The 23,636-nt window shown below is 41.1% G+C and overlaps 1 protein-coding gene across 5 annotated transcripts in view; it reads left to right on the top strand.

Annotated features, from left to right (window-relative positions):
- Window positions 1-14,686, top strand: part of Ocrl (OCRL inositol polyphosphate-5-phosphatase) — a 65,333-nt gene extending 50,647 nt beyond the window's left edge. The window contains exons 19-23 of one of the 5 annotated variants that reach the window (XM_058571473.1): window positions 247-363; window positions 1,369-1,453; window positions 2,086-2,213; window positions 3,808-3,919; window positions 4,125-9,007. In XM_058571473.1, the coding sequence (XP_058427456.1) occupies window positions 247-363; window positions 1,369-1,453; window positions 2,086-2,213; window positions 3,808-3,919; window positions 4,125-4,249 (567 nt within the window). In that variant the 3' untranslated portion in view covers window positions 4,250-9,007. Of the gene's footprint in view, window positions 1-246; window positions 364-1,368; window positions 1,454-2,085; window positions 2,214-3,807; window positions 3,920-4,124; window positions 9,008-14,501 lie in introns of those variants that run through there. The other 4 variants (XM_058571472.1, XM_046468497.2, XM_046468524.2 and 1 more) reach the window with 4 other exon arrangements.
- The last annotated feature ends 8,950 nt before the right edge of the window (window positions 14,687-23,636 follow it).

The following is a 23,636-nucleotide window of genomic DNA, read 5'->3' as shown; positions in this document are numbered from 1 at the left end:
ATAACACAGAATGCATCCATGTATTAAAATCTAAACCCAAGTGAAACACTTGATGACTGAATGAAGCATTTAGGAAAGGAGATCCTTTAACTGTGGGAATCTGTGTCAAGGGGTGTCCCCAGTGAGGAAAAAAGTGAAACATCCTAAGATATACAGATCACATTGTACCCAGCATGAATAAAATTCAAAAGAGATTAAGTCTTTATTCTGAGACCCTTTTAATTCTCATCCTTTTGCATCTATTAGGAGAAATCTCTTCTGCAGATGGTTCCCTTGGATGAAGGTACCAGTGAAAGACCACTTCAGGTACCCAAGGAGATCTGGCTTCTAGTAGATCACTTATTCAAATATGCCTGTCACCAGGTAAGTAAGAGTAGGCCTTCCTTGCAATTTCAGGTGTATGTGCAAGTCTCATAGGAAGTTCTAAGACCTCACATCACCATAGTGTTTTTTTAATATTTTGAAATACTTTTATTTATTTATTTTTATGTGGTGCTGAGGATTGAACCCAGCACCTTACACGTGCTAGGCAAGCATTCTACTGCTGAGCCACAACCCCAGCCCTATCATAGTGTTTTTAAACTTCCCCAGGCCACCTCCACACAGCAGCACTGTCAGATTGCCTGCATGGGTGGAAGCATCCCTATTAACAGATGTGACAGCTAAAGTACCTGAGCTAAGTGGTTTACCTAAGACCATGGTCTAAGTACAGTGGCAGAGCCAGGACTAGAACTGAGAATGCCTGTCTCCTGGCTCTGCACATTTTTCTGAGTACCTTAGTTTGTAATGCCCACTTTAGCTGTCAAATAGCCTTATCGACTTTAAAGTCCAAAGCAACTTTAAGCTCATTTCTTTAACTCGGTCCTGATATTTCTTTTAAATCTTTTACATCAGATCTAAAACACTAGCCACCCTGACCCATTACTCCCAAAAGGAGAATTCTTTTGGACTGAATTGGATGGTAATGTTCTCTTATCTACTGAAGAGTAATATAACATGAAATCAAGGTTAGCACAGATATGGCATTTACTCCTTCCGAGCATTTAGTAATGTTAGTATTTGAACATGGTTATGCTGTATGCACTCTGCCTTGTCCAGAGGCTGTCAGGGGGACACCTAGTTTCCTGATCTGGCCACTATTCTTTTGCCCTGTCAGGAATAGACTAAAACCACTGAAGATCTTTTTCTTGTTTGAAATAAAATTTTACGTGGATTGTAGAGATGATTTAGAGGAAAAGTGCTATTTTTAAACTTCCATTCCTAATTATTAATATACATACCACCCTCCCTTTTGCTTTCTGCTGTGATCTTCAGAACCTAGGGGATGATTATCTTGCCTTGTTCCCTTCATTCTGACTTCTTTGGTAGGAGGACCTGTTCCAAACTCCTGGAATGCAGGAAGAGTTACAGCAGATAATTGATTGTCTGGATACCAGCATTCCTGAGAAAATTCGTATCCTTTCTATCCAAGCAAGGCTTAAGAAGCTGGATACCCATCCAGCTTAGCCAAACTCTTCTTCCCACCTACATTTGATTTTCGTATTTCTATATTTATTTTCCTTGTAGTTGTCTTTTATTATGATAATCACTAACTATCCAGTTGTTTCTCAATTTCTTTCAGTAAATTTTGACCTCTCTGTGTGTCATGATATTAATAAGGGGAATCAAGGGTAGGTAACAGTGAATTTTAATAAGCATAGAACATAAGAACCACAGCCCCATGACTGTTTTCCTTAAGCCTATCTTTCACTCCTGCCCCCACATGTACTGTCATTAGGAGAGGAAGAAGAATGGGAAACACTGGCAGTTAGTTTATAGGATTGTTCCAGTGGGAACTCCCATTCTGTTGTCTCTAAATTCCCCTGAGTCTGAAATTGGGCCAAGTCTCCCAGAGTCTTTGACCAATTCTGTAACAGCTCAGTTGGAGGGTACCTGGACCAATAACATATCAAACCCAAGTTAGGTTTGGTGTGACCTGAATTCAAGGAGGAAAATGTCCCTTCAAGAGTTTGCTGAAGGCAGCCAGCTGGGACTCTGAATGGCCTTTTTCCTGGAGCCCCTTTCCCTTGACTTAAGGTGATTCAGCGGGCAGTAATCACTCTGTGGCTGAAGCACTGCTCATTTTCCTGGAAGCCCTGCCAGAGCCAGTTATCTGTTATGAGTTATATCAGCGATGTCTTGACTCTGCTCATGATCCTCGAATCTGCCGACAGGTGAGTTTTATTGATCTGAGGATATGTTTGGGGCAGGTTCCCCCACAGAGAAATCATCAGTTTTACAAAGCCTGAGAGTCATCCAGCTGCATGGTAGGATAGGTCTGGGTCTGTTATTCAAGACAGGACACCAGCATTCAGAGTTGATAAATTTTAGGTTATTTCCGATTATATTTGCCACTTTTTTTCCCAGTTGGCCTATTTCTGTTAACAGAAAACATAGTGAAGTGGAAGCCTCTACTCTGAGTTAAGATTGGTAAAGTTGATTTTACATGGCATTCTGATGGTTATTACCAAAAAGGGTGGGTGATATTTGGAAGGAAGTCTTGAGTCTTCTTGGTGTATTTTTAATCTTAAAGTGACCTTGATGCACAATAGCTGATACTACCTATACATCAAACTAGTGAGTGTTGGGGGGAAATCCTCAGTGATGCTATTGTAGAGAATAGCATTCAGTTTGGCTACCTGTCTGGAGAATGAGAAAAGAACGGATTAACACCTACCTTCTTTTGGGGGGAGGGGTTTATTTAATTTTTTAATTATTATTTTTTTTTAATTTGCTCCTTTTAGATACACACAACTATCAAGTGTACTCTGACATACATACATGGAGTATAACTTATTCTAATTAGGATTCCATTCTTGTGATTGTACATGATGTGGAGTTTCACTGGTCATGTACTCATATATGAACATAGGAAAGTTATGTCCAGTTCATTATACTGCCTTTTTTATTGTCATCCCCCCCCTCTCTTCCTTCCTTCCTCTTTGGCTACTCCAATGAACTTCTACCTTCTTTTTTTAATTCAAATTCTTTTTTTCTAAAAATTGTACATATTTATAGGGTATAGTATGTTAATTCCATATAGGTAGAGAATGCGTAGTGATTAAATCAGTATAATTAACATTGTCATCTCCTTAAACATTTATCATGTCTTTGTATTGAAAATATTTGAGTTCCTCTCCTCTGGTTCTTTAGAAAATGTGTAATAAGTTGTAAACTCCAGCCACCTTACCGTGCTATAGAAAGCTAGTACCTACTGTTCCTATTTTAACTGTATCTGGTCAGATGACCTCCCTCTGTTGCCCCACCCCCACCTCGTTCCTGGCCCCTGCTGACCACTATTCTGCTCTTCCCTTCTACGAAATTAACTTTTTAAGTTTCCACATATGATTTTTTTTTATCTTTTTTTATTTTATGGGTACTTTTTAGTTATACATGACAATAGAATCAATTTGATATAATTATACAAGCATAGAATATATCTTATTCCAATTAGGACCCCAGTCTTATTGATATACATGATGGTGAGATTCACTATAATACCTACCTTCTTATGTAGAACTGTGTGCATATAAATCTGTGATGACTATATAGCCTGGTCATTGAGTCAGGGACCAAACAATATGACCATTCTTACTTAGAAGATACAATTTGGAAGGTATTATGTTGGTCATGAGTAACTAATGGAAGGCAGTGACAAACAGGGTCTACAAGGATTGGATTATAAACTGCTTTTATTGAACCTATAAATTCTTCTTACTCCCTTCTTCCACCTGTTTTCCTCACTGCCCACCCCCTTTTTAAAAACAGGTAATTTCTCATCTGCCAAGATGCCATAGAAATGTTTTCCGTTACTTGATGGCATTCCTTCGAGAACTCTTGAAATTCTCTGAGTACAACAATGTCAGTGCCAACATGATCGGTAAGGGTACTTCATAAGAATGGTTACATGAGGGTGTTTGTGGACAATAATCTGTGTATCATTTATATTTTATACCTTATGGATGTTCAAGCACATGACAGTCATTTCATTCCTACTGTCTTTGTTCCCTGGCCTGCCATCCCTGAGGTTTTGCTCACATCATATCTGACAAAGCTTTTCCCCTTTTCTTTCTCTTGCCCTCTAGCCACTCTCTTCACTAGTCTTCTCCTAAGGCCTCCACCCAACCTTTTGGCAAGACAGACTCCAAGTGACCGCCAGCGTGCCATCCAGTTCCTTCTGGGCTTTCTGCTTGGGAGTGATGAAGACTAAGTCTTTTCTTCTCCAAAATTCTAGAGGAGAAAGATCTTGGGCTCCAAGTATTTCAGAATGATTTGAGAAGGCATGCCACAGGAAGGGTCTATTGCAGGATCTCAGGTTCTGTTAATAGTGCAAAAGAAAGAGAGTTTCTTAATCCCTTCTTTACCATATTCTACACAGCAAAATACTTTTAGACTTATATTGCCAAGCCAAAGTTACCATATTTTGGTGTTTTTGTGTTTTCTCTTTATAAGGCAAAGAGGTCTGTATTTACACTCCTTTATCTAGGGATATGTTTGTTGCCCTTCAACCCAATTGTCATGATTGTCCTTAGTCATAGGCCTAGACTCTGAGATGTTTCCGTTCTAGGCCTATAAGCACTACTTCCTATATCTCAGACTTGTCTGTAGTCCTTCGTATAATGCACTTTTGACCCACTCCTCCCCATGTCACTCCTTTGCACTCCCCTTCACTCATTCTATGACTTCAAAGGAAGCCTGGTTGAGGCTAATGACTCCTTGGATGTCCTTAACAGTGAGTTCAATGTTTGTAAGTGGTCATTACATGCATTTGTGCATTTCTACTACAATGGCATCTATATGTCACTGTTATTGGCCTTTTTGTGGATCCGCACTGGGTGGAACCATTTTTCTTGTCTCAGATCACATTTAGTAACATAACTTTAGGAGTTATAGAGATGGCATCACATTGATATAAGAGAATCACAGTCAGAGTGGAAACACTTTGAATATTTCAGGAGTGAGAGTATTCACATTTGATAAGTCCTGTTTCCTACTCTCCCTTTCCTAGTATTATTTACATTTTATATGAGGATCAATCCTGGGTACTAGGGGACCCATCTCCCACTTGGAAATCCACCTCTAATGGTGGGCACAGTGGTACATGCCTGTAAATCCCAGCAACTTGGGAAACTGAGGCTGGAGGATCGCAAGCTTGAGGCCAATCTCAGCAACTTAGCGAGACCCTGTCTCAAAATTTAAAAAAAGACTGGGAAGGTAGCTCAGTGGTAAAGCAACACTAGGTTCCATCCCCAGTGCCAAAAGAAAAGAAAGAAAAAATCACCTCCAGAGCAACACTTGCCATTTTCACTACATTGTAAGAGGGAGTCTGTGTGCCTCTAGCAGCCCCCTCTGGAGCTATTGCTCCACCCACAGCAAGGATATTGAGGATAACCCTTAGAACCCTTCTTCAATCTTCTGAAGTACCAAGGGACATGTGTTACCCCACCCCAGCGGGGCTGACTTTGAGCTCCATATCTGGCTCCTTCAAGTAAAGGATGTAGAAGACTCCCTTTGGCTCCCAGTCACTGTATCCAGTACTGTGTAAGAGAGATTGATCAGTGAGACCAACCATAAACCTTGCCTTGCTCACCCAAGATAACCCTCTGAATGTTTCATTCATTCAAGCTTTATGGGACAGCCTTTTAAAAAATGAATTTGTTGATTGACAAACAAGCCACGAGCCACTGACTGCAAAACTCCCTGATGCAATTGACTTCCTCCTGGTTTTCTTTCATTAAAACCACTCCAAGCTGATTTACTCTGCCCTGTTAACATTAGATTCCAGGAGCATAATATATAGACTGTGCAATCTTGGGCTTTGATTCCTTGACTCTTCTAGAGCATCCAATGAGAGGGCCAGGGGAAACTCTACCACTGAATGGTTCTTCGATTCTTCAATCTCTTGAAAGTTGAGTTCTTTGGGGGAAGAAAAGGTATGTATACTGTGATATACTGGTTAAACCCTTTCCTGATTGGGACTGAGAGAAATTAGAGTCAAACTACTGGTGCCAGATACCTTAAGGTCTAATAGGTCAGGGCTGGGTGGTGAACTTAGTTAATGGAAGACTGAGAGCAGAACATTTTTCTCATCTCCAGTAGTCCACAAAGTGATCACAGAAAGAGGCAGGTAATAGGAGCTAGATAATAGGAGCTGAGACAGAGTCCTAACACAGGGAAGTGGTTTTGGGGGGCCTGTTTTCTAATGTGTTTCCAACTTGGGGTCTTTGGGTGACCAAGGGTATGGTGAGTAGGAGCTCTGTGCAGCACACATATAGCTCTCTTTCTTAATCAGGTCAAAGCACTAAGTGGTTTACTGCCTCAACCTTTTTTCCAGCTCATCCTGGGATATATACAGGGTTGAGGGTTTTAGACAATCTCTAGGTAGAGGAGAGAAGACAGACCAGACATAAGAAATCTGTTTTCCTCCCATGCCTGTCCCAGCATCCCACCCTCTAATTCCTAAGTCCACCAAGGTACTATTTCGTAGTCTCTCCAAATTAAGGATTTCAGATTCAACTGGTAGGGAGGGACTCTGCACCTGTTGTTTTAGGATGAAATGGTTCAAACCCCTGAGGTGACATTGCATTAGCCTCCCTTTCACTGTTTTCTGATTCTTATTCTGTAATTGTTTGTTATATTTCCCCCAAAACGTCTTAATCACTAAGCAAAGCTGCTAGTGGGATTCTGTATTTTGTGTCATCTTTTTTATTATAATTTATTGCAAATTCTTTTCTGAATAAATATATGTTGTGTGAAAAATCAAAATGTGATATTGGTGAAAAAGAACTGAGGAGGGAAGCTTATATCACTGGGTCTCACTTGATTTTGCTGTAGTCTCCATCAGATATGCCTTTGCTGTGATCTTCTATCTTACAGGGAAGTATCATTTATAGGAATTCTCAGGCTGACTGTAGCTCAGTGATGAAGCATTTGCCTGACATACGCACAGCCTTGAATTTGATCCCTAGCACTGAAACAAACAAACAAAAATGCTTTTCAGTGTATTTGCTCACAGAGATGAGAAGCCATGTATTTTTAGAAGCCAATAAAGAAGTAACACTGGCCGGGGGTATAGCTCAATGGTAGAGCCCTTGCCTAGCATGCTCCAGGCCCTGGGTTTCATCCCCAGCATTGCAAAACACATTTTAAAAAGTCATATGCTTTCACTGGCCAACCAGATACCCTTATTTTAATCCTAAGCACTCAGGCAACAAAAGGAAAGGATGTAGATCATTTTGTTAGATTAGGGCTAGCTGTGTTGCCCAGACTGGCCTTGAATTCCTGGGCTGAAAGGATCCTTCCTCAGCCTCCTTTGTTACTGGGACTACAGGTACATGCCACTGCACCCAGCTGTATGTTGAAGTTTAATGCACATAAATTTCACACTAGGTCAGATCCATGATCCTTCCAGCCTCAGAAGTTTGACAAACTCTTAGCATACATATTTGGAGAAAACCCAGTTGTCCTTGTTGACATAACCTCAGTAGGTTAACCATGACTCCAAAAGAGCTTGTTTTCACATAATTCATTTTGCAGCTTTTGAAAGCCAGCTTTGAATTTTTATTATCTTTTGGAATGATGAAGTACATAAATTTAGTACTTTGGGAGTCTCTAATCTAAGCTACCACTTAGAGAGGATACCCTGGATCTGAGCAGGGTGCCATTGTTTCCCAGCAAATCTCCATTATGAATTTGTAGTTCTGATTTCATTCCCTTTGAGACTGAAGAGGCCTCAGTTGGAGGCTTCTTCACAACCAGGGCACTCTTCCAGTTCCTTCCAACTGTGAGCTTGACCCTGATGAATGTGCTGACTCAGTGTTATCAGGAATAGTTTTTCTAACCCCACCCAAATGCTTGGCAGAAGAAGGTGTTTCATTTTGAGAGTGACCTCCCCCTCAGCAGCATTTTTCCCCAGTACTGGGGGGTTGAACCCAGGGGTACTTTACCACTGAGGTACATCCCCAGTCCTTTTTTATTTTGAGACAGGTTCTCTCTAAATTGCCAATGCTGTTCTCAAACCTGCAACTCTCCTGCCTCAGCCTCCCAGGTCACCGGGATTACAAGGTGTGCACCACTGCACCTGGCAATGCCCAGCAGTTTTTACACAGTGACTGGCAGTGTGGCATAGGAGGCATGATAAACATCCTTTCCTGAGGTTGCAGGAAACTACATCCTGAATATTGGGTTTCTGTTACAGGAGATCCATTAGGGCCTGTCTGATATCAAGGCAAGTTGAAGAATTGGCTCTTAGTGTTCCCTAATAATCCAAAGCTGCACACTGTAACTGTGAAATCACAAAATGTCTGGGAGAGAAATTTAGTGCTGACCTAATTCAATCTCATTGTTTAAATGGGGAAAGTCTTGGGACAATGATTGACCTAAAGTCACTTAGGTTAGTGACACAGTACAGCAGAGTGGGAAAAAAAAGCTTGAGCTTTGAAGTTAGATCTGGTTCAATGAACACTCTTAACCTAAACTCCCCACTTAACATTTTGCCATAATTGCTTTATCTCAAAGGGGTCTGGTTTATTGCATGTGACTTTGGACTAGCTAACCTCTTGTTTTCTTGCCTATAAAATGGAATAGGCATAGTATTGATCTTACATGACTTAATTATGTGAGTCTCTTCATTTCCTTGTTAAAAACCTTTCAGGGGCTTCCCAGTGCATTTAGAATAATATCAAAACTTTCCCATGGCCTACAAGACCCTGCATTAAGTGAGAAATAATTAAAGTTCCCAGCATAGTATCTTGCACATAGAAGATGCTAAATAGATTCCCACTTCCCCAGCTTTCTCCTCTGTTATATTGACTGAACTTAATACTTTAGATCTCCCTTTTGATGATAACCTTGTCAGGTAGGTAAGATCAGGCCAATGGTCAGCCTGTTCAACTCCCCTACACACACCAGACATGCCATCACATACTTTTTATAGTTCTGTATTTTAGAATTTTCCCATAAACCTTTTTGTTAATGAGGGTGAGGTATAAGTCAAAGAATGAATAACAGTTTACTGTCACCAACATGTGACACCTGGTTGTTGTCCAGCTTCAGGAGCCACACCAGCTGCTCTGCCCATTCTTCCCTGCTGGCCTTTTGTTCTTTCCTGTGGAGCTTTGCCTTTTCCTGGGTGCCTAGCTTCTGACTTGCCTTGTGAGTAAACCCCTCTTTCATTATGACCTTTGCTATTTGGTCCTTGTCTAACTTCTCACCTGAATTGATTTTTTACCTAGCCAGTGCTACCTTCTCTCTCATCTCCTCCTGGTGATGAGATCAACCCCTCCAGATCTTAGAGCAAAGAAGAGGGGCTTGCTTGTTCCTTGATGCTTTGAAACTGTGGTTTTGTGTTGTTCACTTCCCCCATCTTCAATTTAGGTGAGTGGTTCTTGATCCTGGCCACTCATTACAGTCATCTGGGGCTGTGATTGCCTCTGATCCCCAAACTGGCAGCATCAGCATTACCTGGAAACTGTCTAAGTCAGTGGTTCTTATCATTGGCTGCACAACAGAATTTCCCAGAATACTTAAAAAATAAGGAATAAAGTTTTATTTTGATTCAGTTCTAGAGACTGAGAAGCTCAGGAGCATGACACTGGCATCTTCTTGGCTTCTGGTGAGGGCCTCCTGCTCCTTCAACTCATGGCAGAAAGTGGAAGGACAAGAGAGCATGTGCACAAGTGAGAAAAAGGGGCTGAACTCCCATGATAGCTAATCCATTTCCAAGAGAAGGGCATTAATGTATTCACAAGGGCTTCATTACCATGGCTCAAACACCTTCCACAAGACCCCATCTCCTAACAGAGTTATACTGGGACCAAGTCTCATCTTGAGTTTTGCTGAGGACAAACCATATGGGGAGTGGTGAGAGTTTGCATTTCTAACAAGTTCCAAGGTAATGTTGAGGCTACTGGTATAGGGACTATAGATTTTGCCAATTCAGTTACTGACTTCCACAACACAGTTGTCATTACCTAGTTCCCAGTTGTCCTCTCTATCTCAATACCCCCTGCCATCATCCTTGGTGACTTCAGTGTCTACATTAATACCACTGTTTCAGAGGCTCTGAGACCTTCACTTCCACTCTTTTAGCTATCAACCCAGTACATAGCTTTTCTGCAAGCCTAGCCACATATTACCCTAAAAGGGCCAGAGCTCTTAAATCAGCCACTTCTACTTTTTCATGCTCTTTAAGCGTCTTCTTCGTCCTAACTAGGAAGTCCATTTTTTCAAACAATTTCACTCTGCTTGTCCATTAATTATTTTCATGGCATCTTATCACTTACAATGACTTTAAATGCCAGCTCTAATGTCCCTGAGTCCAAATGTGTATTTCCAACTGAAAGCTCTCTTCTGAGTTTCTGCCCAGTATGTCCAATTAGCTAGGTGACATCTCCCCTTGGATAAGTCATAGGCATCTCAAGCTTTAAATATACATAATAGATTTATTTTATTTTGAATTCTTCTAACTTCACTGAACTCAGATCCTCTATCAGTCATCCCTCATCTCAGAGAATGTCAGTGTCATCTACCCAGTTGCTTATTCTAAGCATCTAGGAGTTAGCCTTGGTTTCTCCCTGTCCCATCAACTCCACCTTGATGACAATGCCTGACATTCATCACCTCCACTGCTAATATACTGATCCAGGTCACCATCATTCCTCACGTGGACAGTTGTAATAGCCTTCTACCTTGTTGTCTGTCTGCCTTTGCTGTCCTTCATTCTACACCAGGCAGCATGACTTAAAAGCATCAATATCACCATTCCTCTCTTGATAACCCTTCAGTAACTTCTCAGTCACTGAATTCCTAATGAACATAAATGTCATAGTAGGTCAGATTTACAATGCAACCTAAATTTTCCCATGGTCCTCTAGGCCCTGCACTGGTGGGTGCCAAATCTCTGAATTAGAACAAGATATATTTCATGCTTGCATAATTATGTCAAAATGGATTCCACTGCCATATATAACTAAAAAGAACCAATATTTTTTTTTTTTTAAAAAAGAATCACCTGGAGACATTGTTAAATGGGTCCCATGCCCCATGTTTCAGTCAACTTTGTGCTGATGTGACCAAAAGACCTGACAAGAATATTGTAGAGAAAGAAAAGTTTATTTTGGCTCATGGTTCAGACATTCAGTCCATGGTTGGTGGACTCTATAGCTCTGGGCCGAAGGTGAGACGGGACATCATGGCATAAGGGTGTGGCAGAGGAAAGCAACTCAAGATATACTAACCAAGAAGAGAGAGCTCTGCTCACCAGAAACAAAATATAAACCCCAAAGGCACACCCCCAGTGACCTACTTCCTCTAGTCACACCCTACTTGCCTACACTTACCACCCAATTGGATTAGCAGTGAATTAATCCACTGATTAGAATACATTTCTCTAATCATTTCACCTCTTGAAATTCTTGCATTGTCACACATGAGCTTTTAGGGGATACCACATATCTAAATCATGATACCCCACTCTCTGAAATTCTGATTAAGTAGGTTTGAAATGAGGCACAGGAGTCCACATTCTGAATAAATACCTAAGAGCATCTTGATGCAAGATTGCTTGGACCACACTTTGAGAAATATTACCCTGAAGGATCCTGTCCCTGTGTACTAGTAACCTTTCCCCAGCCCTGTCAATATGACACTCTTCTTGTACCCCTTCCAGTGAGCTGAGAGCTCTTTCCCAGTTCGGAGCCTTTGTACATATCTCTACCAAAAAATTAATTCCCTACCCACTCACCTTTCAGGATGCCTCAGCCCCCATCTTTGCTATACATAATCGTATCACCCACCCTGTGCCATTCACTTTTTCTGCTCCCATTCCTGAGCCTTTTTTTATGGCTATCTGGCTAACTGCCCCTGGGCCTACCATATGTGGTTGCACAATTCTCCTTTTCATCTCTTGCTGAATGTTCACCTACTTGCTCCACTGGGACTTGGGAGGCAGGAAACTGTAGTGGCTCTTCACACAGGCTCCAGGAGCTAGAATGAATTCAAATACCAGCTCTGCCACTTCCCAGATGTATGATATTGAGCAAAAATTAATTGACCTCTCTATGCCTTGATTTACACATCTTTTTTCTCTAGCTTTATTGAGGTATAATTGACAGATGAAAAAAATATATATTTATCCATGTCTTAGTCTCTTTCGCATTGCTATTAACAAAATACTGGTGGCCAAGTACTTTATATTAGAAAAGAGGTCCATTAGCACAGTTTTGGGCATCTAGTGCCAGCATGTGGGCAACTCTGGTGAGCACCTTTTGGTTACATCACAACAGGGTGAATGGCATCATGGCAGGAGCGCTCCAAAAGAAAGAGATCACATAGCAATGCAGGAAACGAGAGATTCAGGGGCCACTTTTTATAAAAAACAACCCACTGTTATAATCCAAGTTCCTCAAGAACCATATCAATCTCCAAATCACTTAAATCACCTTCTACTTTGTTTCACCTCTTTGAGGTTGCTACCACCTCAACACTGCCACACTGAGAATCAGGCTTCCAGTTCATGAACCTTTAGGGTACACACTCAAACCATAACAATCCACACCTTATAATAAAAGTAATAGTATCTTTCTTCAGGATTGTCATAGGATGAAATCAGTTAATATATTTAAAGAGCTTGGAATAGTGCCTGGTGAATAAATAGTAAATGGCAGCAAGTATATGTAGCCCAAACCCTCTATTGGCCTCATGGCTCAGACCCCTCTCCTACTGCCCTTCAAAACTCTACAGGTGACTACACTCTTTAATTTGTGAAAATATCAAAGCAGTCCAACAGAAGCAGTCCTCTCCAAGCACTGCCCTGCACATCAGAATGCCTCTAGCTTCACCTTCTTTCTTGCCACGGCCAGCACTTCCATATTTGAACCCTTCTCCCACCCTTGCCAAACTTTCCCTTTTCAACCATCACCCCCTCCTCTTGCATCTTATTAACTATTTATGGAGTACCTCCTATATATGCCCAAGCTGTTCAAAGTGTGGGGATACAGAAGTAAACAGGACAGAATCACTGCTCTCATGGTGCTTTCATTAGGGTGGGACAGGAGTGGAGGTACAGATGTGCAAAAAGCAGTACAGGAGAAAACCACAAGTCATCACAAGTATTATGAAGTGAACAAAGCAAGGTGAGTATGAGATGGTACAGCAGGTGGACTTGGTCAGGCAAGATTGCTATGAGGAGGTAATATTTAAGCTAAGACCTAAATCTCAGGAAGCCAAAACATATGATATCTTGATTTGAATGGTGGTTACACATTATATACCAAAACTCTAAAAAGCCAGTAAAGATCCAGCAAAGAACATTCCAATCAAAGGAAAGAGCAAATGCAAAGGCCCTAAGGGAGCAAAACAGTTTGTCATGTTCCAGGGACAGCCAGGCAGAACACAGTGAGGGGGAGGATGTGCTGGACAAAAGGTGAGCAGGGACAGGATCACAGAGGGCCTGAGGGGACAAGGGCAGCATTTTGCTTGACATGCAACAGGAAGCCATGAGTGCCTTTTCTCAGAGGAACGATGTGAACTGATAGGTTTTTTTTCCCCTATATCCTCTTCCTAACTTTAACAAAATAACTAATAATTTTAGCTATCATTTATTTCAGGTTCTGTAATAATACATTTACTATCATTTTTAGCCTTCAAAACAACCCTAAAAAGTACTGCTCTGGGGCAGGGGTTGTGGCTCAGTGGTAGAGCACTTGTGTATCATGTGTGAGGCACTGGGTTTGATTCTCAGCACCACATATAAATAAATAAAATAAAGGTCTATTGACAACTAAAAATATTTTTTTTTAAAAAAAGTACTGCTCTATCCTCAATTTTATAGATGAGGATATTGAGGCTCAAAGAGTCTATGTAACTTGCTACTCAGCTAGTACTATAATATGATCCCAGAGCCCAAACTGTGCTCTTAAACACAACCATTACATCCCCAGCTGTACTGAGGGAGAAGGTGGGTATGTTTGCTTTATGTTACTATAATTAAGTGCTTAAGATAGTTAACTTAGAAAGGGTTGGTTTAGCTCATGGTTATAGAGATTCAGTTTGTGATTGGGTTTCCCCATTGTTTGGGGTTTTTGGTGGGGATACTGGATGGCTATGGTAGAAAGTGTGTGGTGCAGCAAAACTGCTGAGCCAGAACCCAAAAAGGAAGAAGAGATCAGGGTCCCTTCAAGAGCACACCCCTCATGAACTAACTTACTCCCACTAGGCCCCACCCCCTAAAGATTCCACCACCTCCCATAGCACCACCCTGAGGAGCAAGCACTTAACACATGAGCCTTTGGGGAACATTCAACATCCAAACCATAGCAGTGAGGATGCTCTTTAAAATCCATATCCCTTCTAGCTGTACCCAAAGTGTCATGTCTACTAGATAACCTGTTCACAGCTCAAATTCAACCTGTCTTAGACCCTGACAAGCTTCTCCTGGCATCTTCCTCTCTCCTTTCACACAGACCTGAATCTTTGCCTATTTTTGGCCCTGCTCCACTTCTAATCATTTACCAGTTGCAATTCAACAAATATTTATGAAGCACCTGCTAACTATGGGCCACTGTGCAAGGTTCTGAAGGAAAGCAAAATGGGTAAGATTGGAAATAAGTATATGGTATTTTGTTTTTAAAGAAGAAAAAAAGATTGCTGGAAGAAAAGGGGTTGAGGGAGGAAGGGTAGGGAAAAGGAAAGAGGACAGACAGAGGGAGAGAAGGAAGAATTAATGGGAGGGTGGAGAGGAGAGGGGGAAAGATATGATAAGATGTCCAAGGAAAAGGGAAAGGATCAGGACATTTCACTCCATCTGGCCCCTCCCTATCCCTACTCACTTTCCACGCCTCACAGAATTCAAACCCTCATTACATCAGGCCTGGGGTAATAAACCTAAGGTAATCTAACCCTTTTCTAATGAATTCCCCAGCTGCCAGTTTCTCTGCATTTTAGTCTATCCTACACATCACTGCACTCCTTGATGTCACTCCCCTACTCAGAATCCCTCTGTGCCCCCCTTCCCCACTTACCACAGAAGTTCCAGTTTTTCAGTCTGGCATTCAAAGCTCTCATTAATCTCTATCACCCATTTCTCTGGCTGAGTCTTCCCCTCTCTACTTTCTCATGCCCACTCCTTCCCTAAACTCAGGCACACTCTTCTCTGGCTCAGTCTGCAGCAGCCACTTAGAACTCTCTAGTCCTTCCCTCTCTACCTATACAAACCCTATCAAACCCAAATGTGACATCTAAGAAGCCTTCCCTCATGACTCCTGCCTCCTGTGAACCCCTAAAACTATTCCTTTGTACGACTATTTTAACATACCACACACTAAATAGTATTGTTGCTTCTTTGGGACTGGAAGCTTCAAGATAGTAGAAAAACTAAGCATATTTGGGGTTTCCCTATGATGCCTTGCAGACAGCAAGTGCTCAATGATGTTTGGTTGGCAAATAAAGATTGTCCCTCAAAGCACTTAAAGATATAAGTGTATGCAATAGTTATTCCTAAAATGTGTATGCAATTATTCATTCTGAGCTCTTTTAACTTCAGAAGAGTGTGTGTGTGTGTGTGTGTGTGTGTGTGTGTGTGAGAGAGAGAGAGAGAGAGAGAGAGAAAACTTCATGAATTATATTAATGTAGTCCAAGAAGATAATTTTTAGTAGCCATACAGTACTGCTATTTGCTATTGTTTTTAAGCAACAAAACCAGCCTTGCTGAATTTGTCTTTTTAAAGTAATTCTCAAGATTCCTCAAAACACTAAAGATAGAACTACTATATGATCTAGCAGTCATATCTCAGGATATACATCCAAAAGAATTGAAAACAAAGTCCTGAAGATATGTTTACACACTCCTGCTCATAGCATGATTATTCACAATAGCCAAAAGTGGCAATGAAATAAGCCAGTCACAAAGAGACAAATACTCTGGGGCTGGGGTTGTGGCTCAATGGTAGAGCACTTGCCTAGCATGTGTTAGGCACTGGGTTCAATCATCAGCACCACATATAAATAAATAAATAAATAGAATAAAGGTGCATTAATGTCTTAAAAAAATTTTTAAATGTTTAAAAAAAAAGAAATACTCTATGATTCCACTAATGGGAGGTAGTCAAATTGATAGAAAGTAGAATGGGGTTCTTAGGAGGTGAGAACAGGAAATAGGCAGTTATTTAGTGGATATCTAGTTTCAGTGTTGCAAGATGAAAAAGTTTTGGGATCTCTTGAACAACAATGTGAATATACTTAACACTATTGAACTCTATGCTTTAAAATGACTGAGATGGTACATTTTATGTTATGTGTTTTTTACCACAATTAAACTTTTTTAAAAATGTGTAGTAATTCTCAGAAAGCAAATCCAACCATATCACCCCTGTTTTAAACCATCCAGTGGTTTCCTAAAATTATCATGGGGATCCACAGGTCCAGTTAGCCTGATTGTCATGAACTAAGACTCCTTTCACACCGTACCACCTACCATGCTTTTGGCTTCAGCCAGCTTGTCCTGAACTGGTCTCTGCGCCCTCTCACCACAGAGCCAACTCCTCCCAAGACCTCAATCTCAGCAAAAACATCACTTTCTCTGAGGATCCTTCTGTTGCCACTGCCCAGCCCCAACTAGATCCCAACCTTGTCACATACTCTTCTCACACCCTTTCCTCTCTTTCAGCTTGTAATTACATATTTATTATTTGATCAAAGTCACTCTCTCCCACCAAGTTAGAAACTCTGGAGGCAGAGACATACTTTCTGAATTTTTCTTTAATATCATATCCCTATTACCTAATTTAATGCCTGGTGTCCAATAATCTTTGTCATCTATTATTTCAGTGTTGGCAAAAGTTGGGGAAAACAAGCATGCCTGGGCCTTGTAAAAGGGTAAATGAGTGTCATTTAGCAGCAATGTGGCAATGTGTTAAGAACCTAAAAACATTGACTAGGGTTGTGGCTCAGTGGTAGAGCATTTGCCTAGCAGGTACAAGGCCCTGGGTTTGATCCTCAGCACCACATAAAAATAAATACATAAATAAAAAAGTATTGTGTCCAACTACAACTAAAAATTATTTAAAAAAAAAAAAAACATTGACACTAGTCATTCTGCATCAAGGAGATGATCCTAGAGGAACACAAGGCATAAGTCTGTGGATGTTTATCCCAGCATTATTCATTAGAGCAAAAATCTGAAAAAAATATTTACATAGTCTTCATAACCAAAAGATTGATGAACACATAGTGGATTTTTATAGATAGAATATTATGGGGCCTTTACAAATAGTATATTTTTGTTGTTGTTTGTGATGATGAGGATCGAACCCAGGGCCTCATGCGTGCTAGGCAAGTATTCTACCACTGAGCTATGTCCCCAACCCCAAATAATGTTCTTTTTTTTTTTTTTAATTAGAGCAGTATAGTTATACATAGTAGTTGTGTTCATTTCAACAAAGTCATACATGCATGATATTTGATTTATTCCCTTTCAGTCCCTGTTCCCCCACCTCCCTGCCTTTCCCCACTTTTCCTCCTCTCCTCTCTCCCCTTATTCTTCTTTCTCTACTGATCTATGTTTTGCTCACTTATTTATTTATTTTTGATTGGTACCTTTTACATATAAATAAAGGAGGGATTCCCTGTGGTATATTTACATATGTGCATAGCATGGTTTTGTTAAATTCATTCTGATTTCCTTCCATTTCCTATCCCTCCCTCCTGCCTGATCTTCTGTCCCACTGATCTTCCATATATCTTTTAAAAAATATGTATTAGTTGTAGATGGACACAATACCTTTATTTCATTTATTTTTTCACGTGGTGCTAAGGAGCAAACCCAGTGCCTCATACATGTGAGGCAAGCGCTCTGCCACTGAGCCACAATACCAGCCCTCTTCCATATATCTTTTTTTTTTTTTGAGAGAGAGAGAGAGAGAATTTTAATGTTTATTTTTTAGTTTTCGGCAGACACAACATCTTTGTTTGTATGTGGTGCTGAGGATCGAACCCAGGCCGCACGCATGCCAGGCAAGCGCGCTACCGCTTGAGCCACATCCCCAGCCCTCTTCCATATATCTTTATGATATCCAACCAACCCCACCCTGCACTTTTTTCCCCTTATTTTGCTCTAACTTCCACTTATGAGAGAAAATGTTCAATCCTTTATTTAATCTATCTGGCTTAATTTACTTAGCATGATGTTTTCTATTTCTTTATTTTTTGTACTTTTTAGATATATATGACAGTAGAGTATATTCTGACATATTATACATACATAGAATAAGATACATGGAGTGTATCTTATTCTAATTAGGACCCCATTCTTGTGCTTGTACATGATGTAGAGATTTACTCCAAATGTTTTTGAGAAATTATGACATGGAAACAATGTTAGGATACAACATTCAGTAGAAAAGGTAGGATATAAGTAGGTAGGTACTAAATATTCCTAAAGTCAAAAGATCAAATGTAAAGATAATACAGAGGCAGAAAGATAGTGGAAGTTCATGCTCCAAGTCATTGATAGCAGTCACCCTTAGATGGTGGCATTATGAGCCATGGTGGCTCTGGAATGCCATATAGGAATGCTTAGAAGCCATTAAAAGGTAAGCTGAGGGGGCTGGGGATGTAGCTCAGTGGTAGAGTGCTTACCTAGCATTCTTGAGGCCCTGAGTTCAGTCCCCAGTAGTGCAAAAACAAAAACAAACAAAAAGGTAGGCTAGGTAATTTTGTCTCCAGGCTGCAAGCTGCCTTTGCATAGCAAACAGTTCTACCTTAAACTGCATGTGTATTCAGAATGAGTTTGGGGTGCTCATGGAGGTTATGGCAAAACATCTTCAAGCCACTCTTTGGTGCCAACTGCAATGATTTTTTTCACTTGTATATTTTTCTCATTTTGTAAATATTTTACAATGAACATGTATTACTTTTCATAATCAGAAAAAGATCAAGGAAAACATTATTTCATGAAAGAAAGAAATGTTTGTGTGTTAGGATGAATGAACACAGTGTCCTGGTCAGCATGGAGGCGGCTGGAGGGGGCCTTGCCAGCCCAGAGCTGGCCACTCACCACTGCTCCCTCACATTGCAGCCTTGTCCTTTATCTCACATTCATGGGCAGTTCCCCTCCCGCTCTTACAGAGAAACTCAGCAAAAGTATTTTTTCTTTTCTTTTTTTTTTTTTTTTTAGTTGTAGGTGGACACAATACCTTTACTTTATTTGTTTTATTTCTATGTGGTGCCAGGGATCAAACCCAGTGCCTCATGCATGCTAGGCAAGCTCTCCACCACTGAGTCACAACCTTAGCCCCCAAAGTTTTATCTTTTATGTAGTTGTTTAGTTTTGGTTTTGTTTCTTCTGCAGTGGGGTGAACCTAGGGGTGCTTTTCCAATGAGCTACATCCCTAGCCCTTTTCATTTTTTATTTGGAGACAGAGTCTTGCTAAATTGCCCAGACTAGCCTCAGATTTGCGATCCTACTGCCTCACCCTCCTGAGTAGCTGGGATTACAGGTGTGTGCCATTGCACATATCAAGGTCCTTTCTTGACTATGCCCTTCAGAGGGAGCTCCAAGGCACATTACCTGCCCCCCCACACACACATCATGCACACCTCCCACCAAGGGCCTTTTTGCAACCATGGGCCACTCCTCTACCTGTAAGAGTGGCCCTGGCTTCAATAAGCAAGGATCAATTACTGATTGTAGCTATGACCAGTAGATGGCAGAGGAGAATGACTATTCTCAGTTGTAAAACTGGCATTTAAAATGCACTTTTCTTATTTCATGATCATTTCTTTCTATTTTGGGGAGTACGATAGACTATTTTCCTTACAGTCTCCTACCTATGACCCTAAAAGTCAACAAAAGCAAAACATTTTCTCAGGACTAGATATAACCTGTCTAAAGCCTATGGAGTTTTCAGTCTTATCTTTCACTGAACACCAAACTAAATTAAATAATGTTTTTCCCTGCCATTCTCCCTCAATATTTCAAGTTATTTATAAAGTGTCAACAAAGCTTAAGAAGTAATATTGCTGCTGAAAGCTAATGGCTTAGATCTTCTCTGGAGAGGGGTCAGCTGGGCAGGAAGGATAGAAGTGACTGGGACAGCTGGAGGAGGAGAGGAAAGCACATATGTGAACTGGAAAAGAACAGAGTACCCCTGGCCAGATGATAGGAGAAGGAAGTGAAAAGAAAGGAAAAGAAAAAAGAGCATGAGGACTGGGGGCTGAGGCTGTGGCTCAGTGGTAGAGTGCTTGTCGTGCAAGCATGAGACACTGGGTTCGATCCTCAGCACCCATAAAAGTAAATAAAGTTATTTTTAAAAAGGGAATGAAGACTGTTATAGGTTGGACTATATCCTCCCAAGTTCATATGTTGAAGTCCTTAACCCCTAGTACCTGAGAATGTAACAAGGTAAATGAGATGATATTGGACAAGGGTGGGCCCTACTCCATAATTACCACAGATATCCTTGTAAAGGAGGGCACTTTGGGACACACACACTTGGGGAGTGCCATATGAAAAGGAAAGCAGAGATCAAGATGATGCATCTGTAAGACAAGGAACACCAAGCAAACCACCAGAAGCCAGGAGAGAGAAGTGGAACAGATTCTCCTCACAGCTCTCAGAAGGAACCAATCCTGCTGATTTCAGACTTCAAGCCTGCAGAGCTGTGAGACAGTAATCTAGTATTTAAGCCTCTCACTTTGTACAGTAGACTTAGGCTCTTTGGGTTTATGTAATAATAGCAGAAAGGGAATGAAATTCTTTCACTCACACCCAGGACTGTTTGATCTAAATAAAAGGAATGATGGTTGAAGGACCTACTCCACAATCATACTTCTTAGAAGAGTTGTCTCCACTTTCTTTTAATTTTTTTTTTTTTAGTTGTAGATGGACACAATATATTTATTTATTTATTTATTTTTATGTGGTGCTGAGGATAGAACCCAGTGCCTCACATGTGCAAAGCAAGCACTCTACCACTGAGCCACAACCCCAACCCCAAGTTGTCTCCACTTTCTATTCCCATTTGTTCACCTTTCACTCACCCTCAACCTCCTCTAGCCCAGCCCTCTGACATGACTCTCATCAAGATCACCAGCAGCCTCCATTCTGCCAAAGGCCATTTGTCAGTCTTCACCTTATCCGACCTCTTAGCAGCATGTCATCCTTCTGGAACACTCTCTTTACTGGGTTGTCAGGATTCCATACTCCTGGTTTTCCTCCTACCTCACTGACTGCTCCATCTCAGTCTCTTTTGCATGCTCCCTTTCCTTGTTGGCCCTACCACTAACTGATGCCCTGTGCTGAGGTTGGAGCTTAGGTCACTTCTTACTTGACATTCTTTTCCCATCAACCCTACTCACTCATCTGTCTGTAGTCACCAACTGTGTGCTAATGAATCCTCAAACTCTGTCTGAAGCAGTGTTCATCCTTGCTACCTCCACTTCAGACTCATTTGCTGTGGTGTCATATCTTACTCATGTTTATGTTCTGAAGTCAATTAGTTAAGGCAGAAACTGAATATGCCCAGAAAAAAATCCCTTAAATACCCCCTAAGTGAAATAATGCCTCCAGGAGGCCTCTCTCTTGCTCTGCTCCCCCACACACTGTCATCTTTAGAATGTCTTCAGTCCAGAGAGATGATCATACCTCAAAAGTTATATTCGAACCGAGAGCCACTGAAGGAAGAGCAGAGCTACTTTCTTCCATCTCATACTCGTTCTAGAGCACATGCTCACTTGGCCAAAAGGCAGTTGGAACTGCAAGAATATTTTCCACTGTGATTTTTCTCTTTCTTTGAAAGCATGAGCAAAGTTGAATATAGATAAATTGAATGTTTGTGTGCCACTATCTGCTGGACATCTCCACTTAGATGTCCCATAGACATCTTAAACTCAACCTAGCCCAAACTGAATTCATTGAACCTCCTGGATTTTCATTGAAGGGCAGCACCACCCAACCCTGGCAGTCCTCATACCCCTTCTCTCTTTTGATGGGCAGCATGAGTGATAGCCCAGGATTTGCTGGTGATATGCTTGGAATTGACCAGTGAACTAACACAAAGAGGTTGGTGAAGGCAGAGGGAGACATCTCTCTGGAATGATCCTAATTGAAGTTTAAACTTAATTTAGGGATACCCCTAGGAGATCCGGAATAACATCAAGGCTATGAGAGTACACTAACTATGAGAGTAGACACAGGACATACTATTGAGGGAACACCTGCCAGAAGCCCTGACCATCTACCTAGACAAAAAGGCCCACTTAAGATGTCCAGAAGGACTCTCAATGACCCTATATTTTATGACATTTTCCTGACTAATGTATAATTAACCTCTGGACAAGTCCTCTAGAATTATATCTCAGTTGCTCTTAGGGATTGGCAAACACAGGTCCATTGACCAAATCTAACCCTTTGTCTTTGCATATAGGGTTTTTTTGCAACACAGCCATGATCGTTTCTTTCCATGTAATCTATGGCTGCTTTTATACTAAAACAGAATAGATTGGTTGCCTCAGAGACTATATGACAAGTCTAAAATATTTACTATCATCAGATCCTTTCCAAAAGATTGCCAATCATTGATCCTGTCTGTGGTTGTCTGAGCCCCTATCAGGTCAGGACCCCTTTATATAGCACCTATAAGCCTAGAAATTGATCTTCATAGTAAGTGCATATCTTTATTTTAATATGTCTTTTAGTTGTAGATGGACACAATATCTTTATTTTATTTTTTATGTGGTGCTGAAAATTGAACCTAGTATCTCACGCATGCCAGGCAAGTGCTCAACCACTGAGCTATAACCCCAGCCCAGTAAGTGCGTATCTTATAGCATTAGACTCACAAAATTCACAATAAGGACCCAGAACAAAAAATAAAGGAGATGAGAACAATTTACCCCCCACACCACTTATTCAGTGAGCTCATACCTAGAGTGATCATGAGATCAATGGGAATTGTGAATGTACTCATCCTTTAATCTACATGCTTCTTACTGTACAAGCATCTCACCATGCTTAATTAATTCTAATGTTTACTATTTATAGGTGGCATTGGGACAATTGGGTAACCATGTAGAAGAATATAAAGTAGGATCCATACCATATACCTAAACCCAGATGAATTCCCACAGTTGAAGACTGAGAAACTTCTACTGCCTGAGATCATTGGCAGGATAGTCAGGTTAAGAACATGGAAGATGGCTTGTGGGACTCGGTGACTGCGGGAAGGTAGGATTGATGGAGCTGGTCTACAGCAGGCAGACCTTTTGGCTAGGCCAAAGGAGGCTAGGCACTTCACCTTGGTCTTCCCACTGCGTAACTCTGAAAGCTACCCAGGAAGTAGGGCTAAAGCAAACAGTCTAGAAGGGAAAAGGAGAGGCCAGTGGCTCATATAAGGAGTGTATTTTGATGACACAGGCAGACCAAAATTCCTCAGCCAAGAGGCTGGCAAGCTGTTGGGGTGTTGCACAACCCAGTGAACATGATTATGGTGCTCCTTGATCCACAGAACCCTTAGAGAGTTTTGCATTCTGGAAGACTCACAGCTGATGAAGTTGGTCCAGGAGCTGAGGTAATCCTGGGAAAAAACGGACTGATCCCTGTT

The sequence above is a fragment of the Marmota monax genome, unplaced genomic scaffold (genome assembly GCF_021218885.2).
Source record: "Marmota monax isolate L192 unplaced genomic scaffold, Marmota_monax_Labrador192_F-V1.1 WCK01_AAM20220418_F8-fsc00054, whole genome shotgun sequence".
NCBI classification, from domain to species: Eukaryota; Metazoa; Chordata; class Mammalia; order Rodentia; family Sciuridae; genus Marmota; species Marmota monax.
The sequence above is the reverse complement of the archived record's forward strand: the minus strand, read 5'-3'. Positions and strand labels throughout refer to the sequence as shown.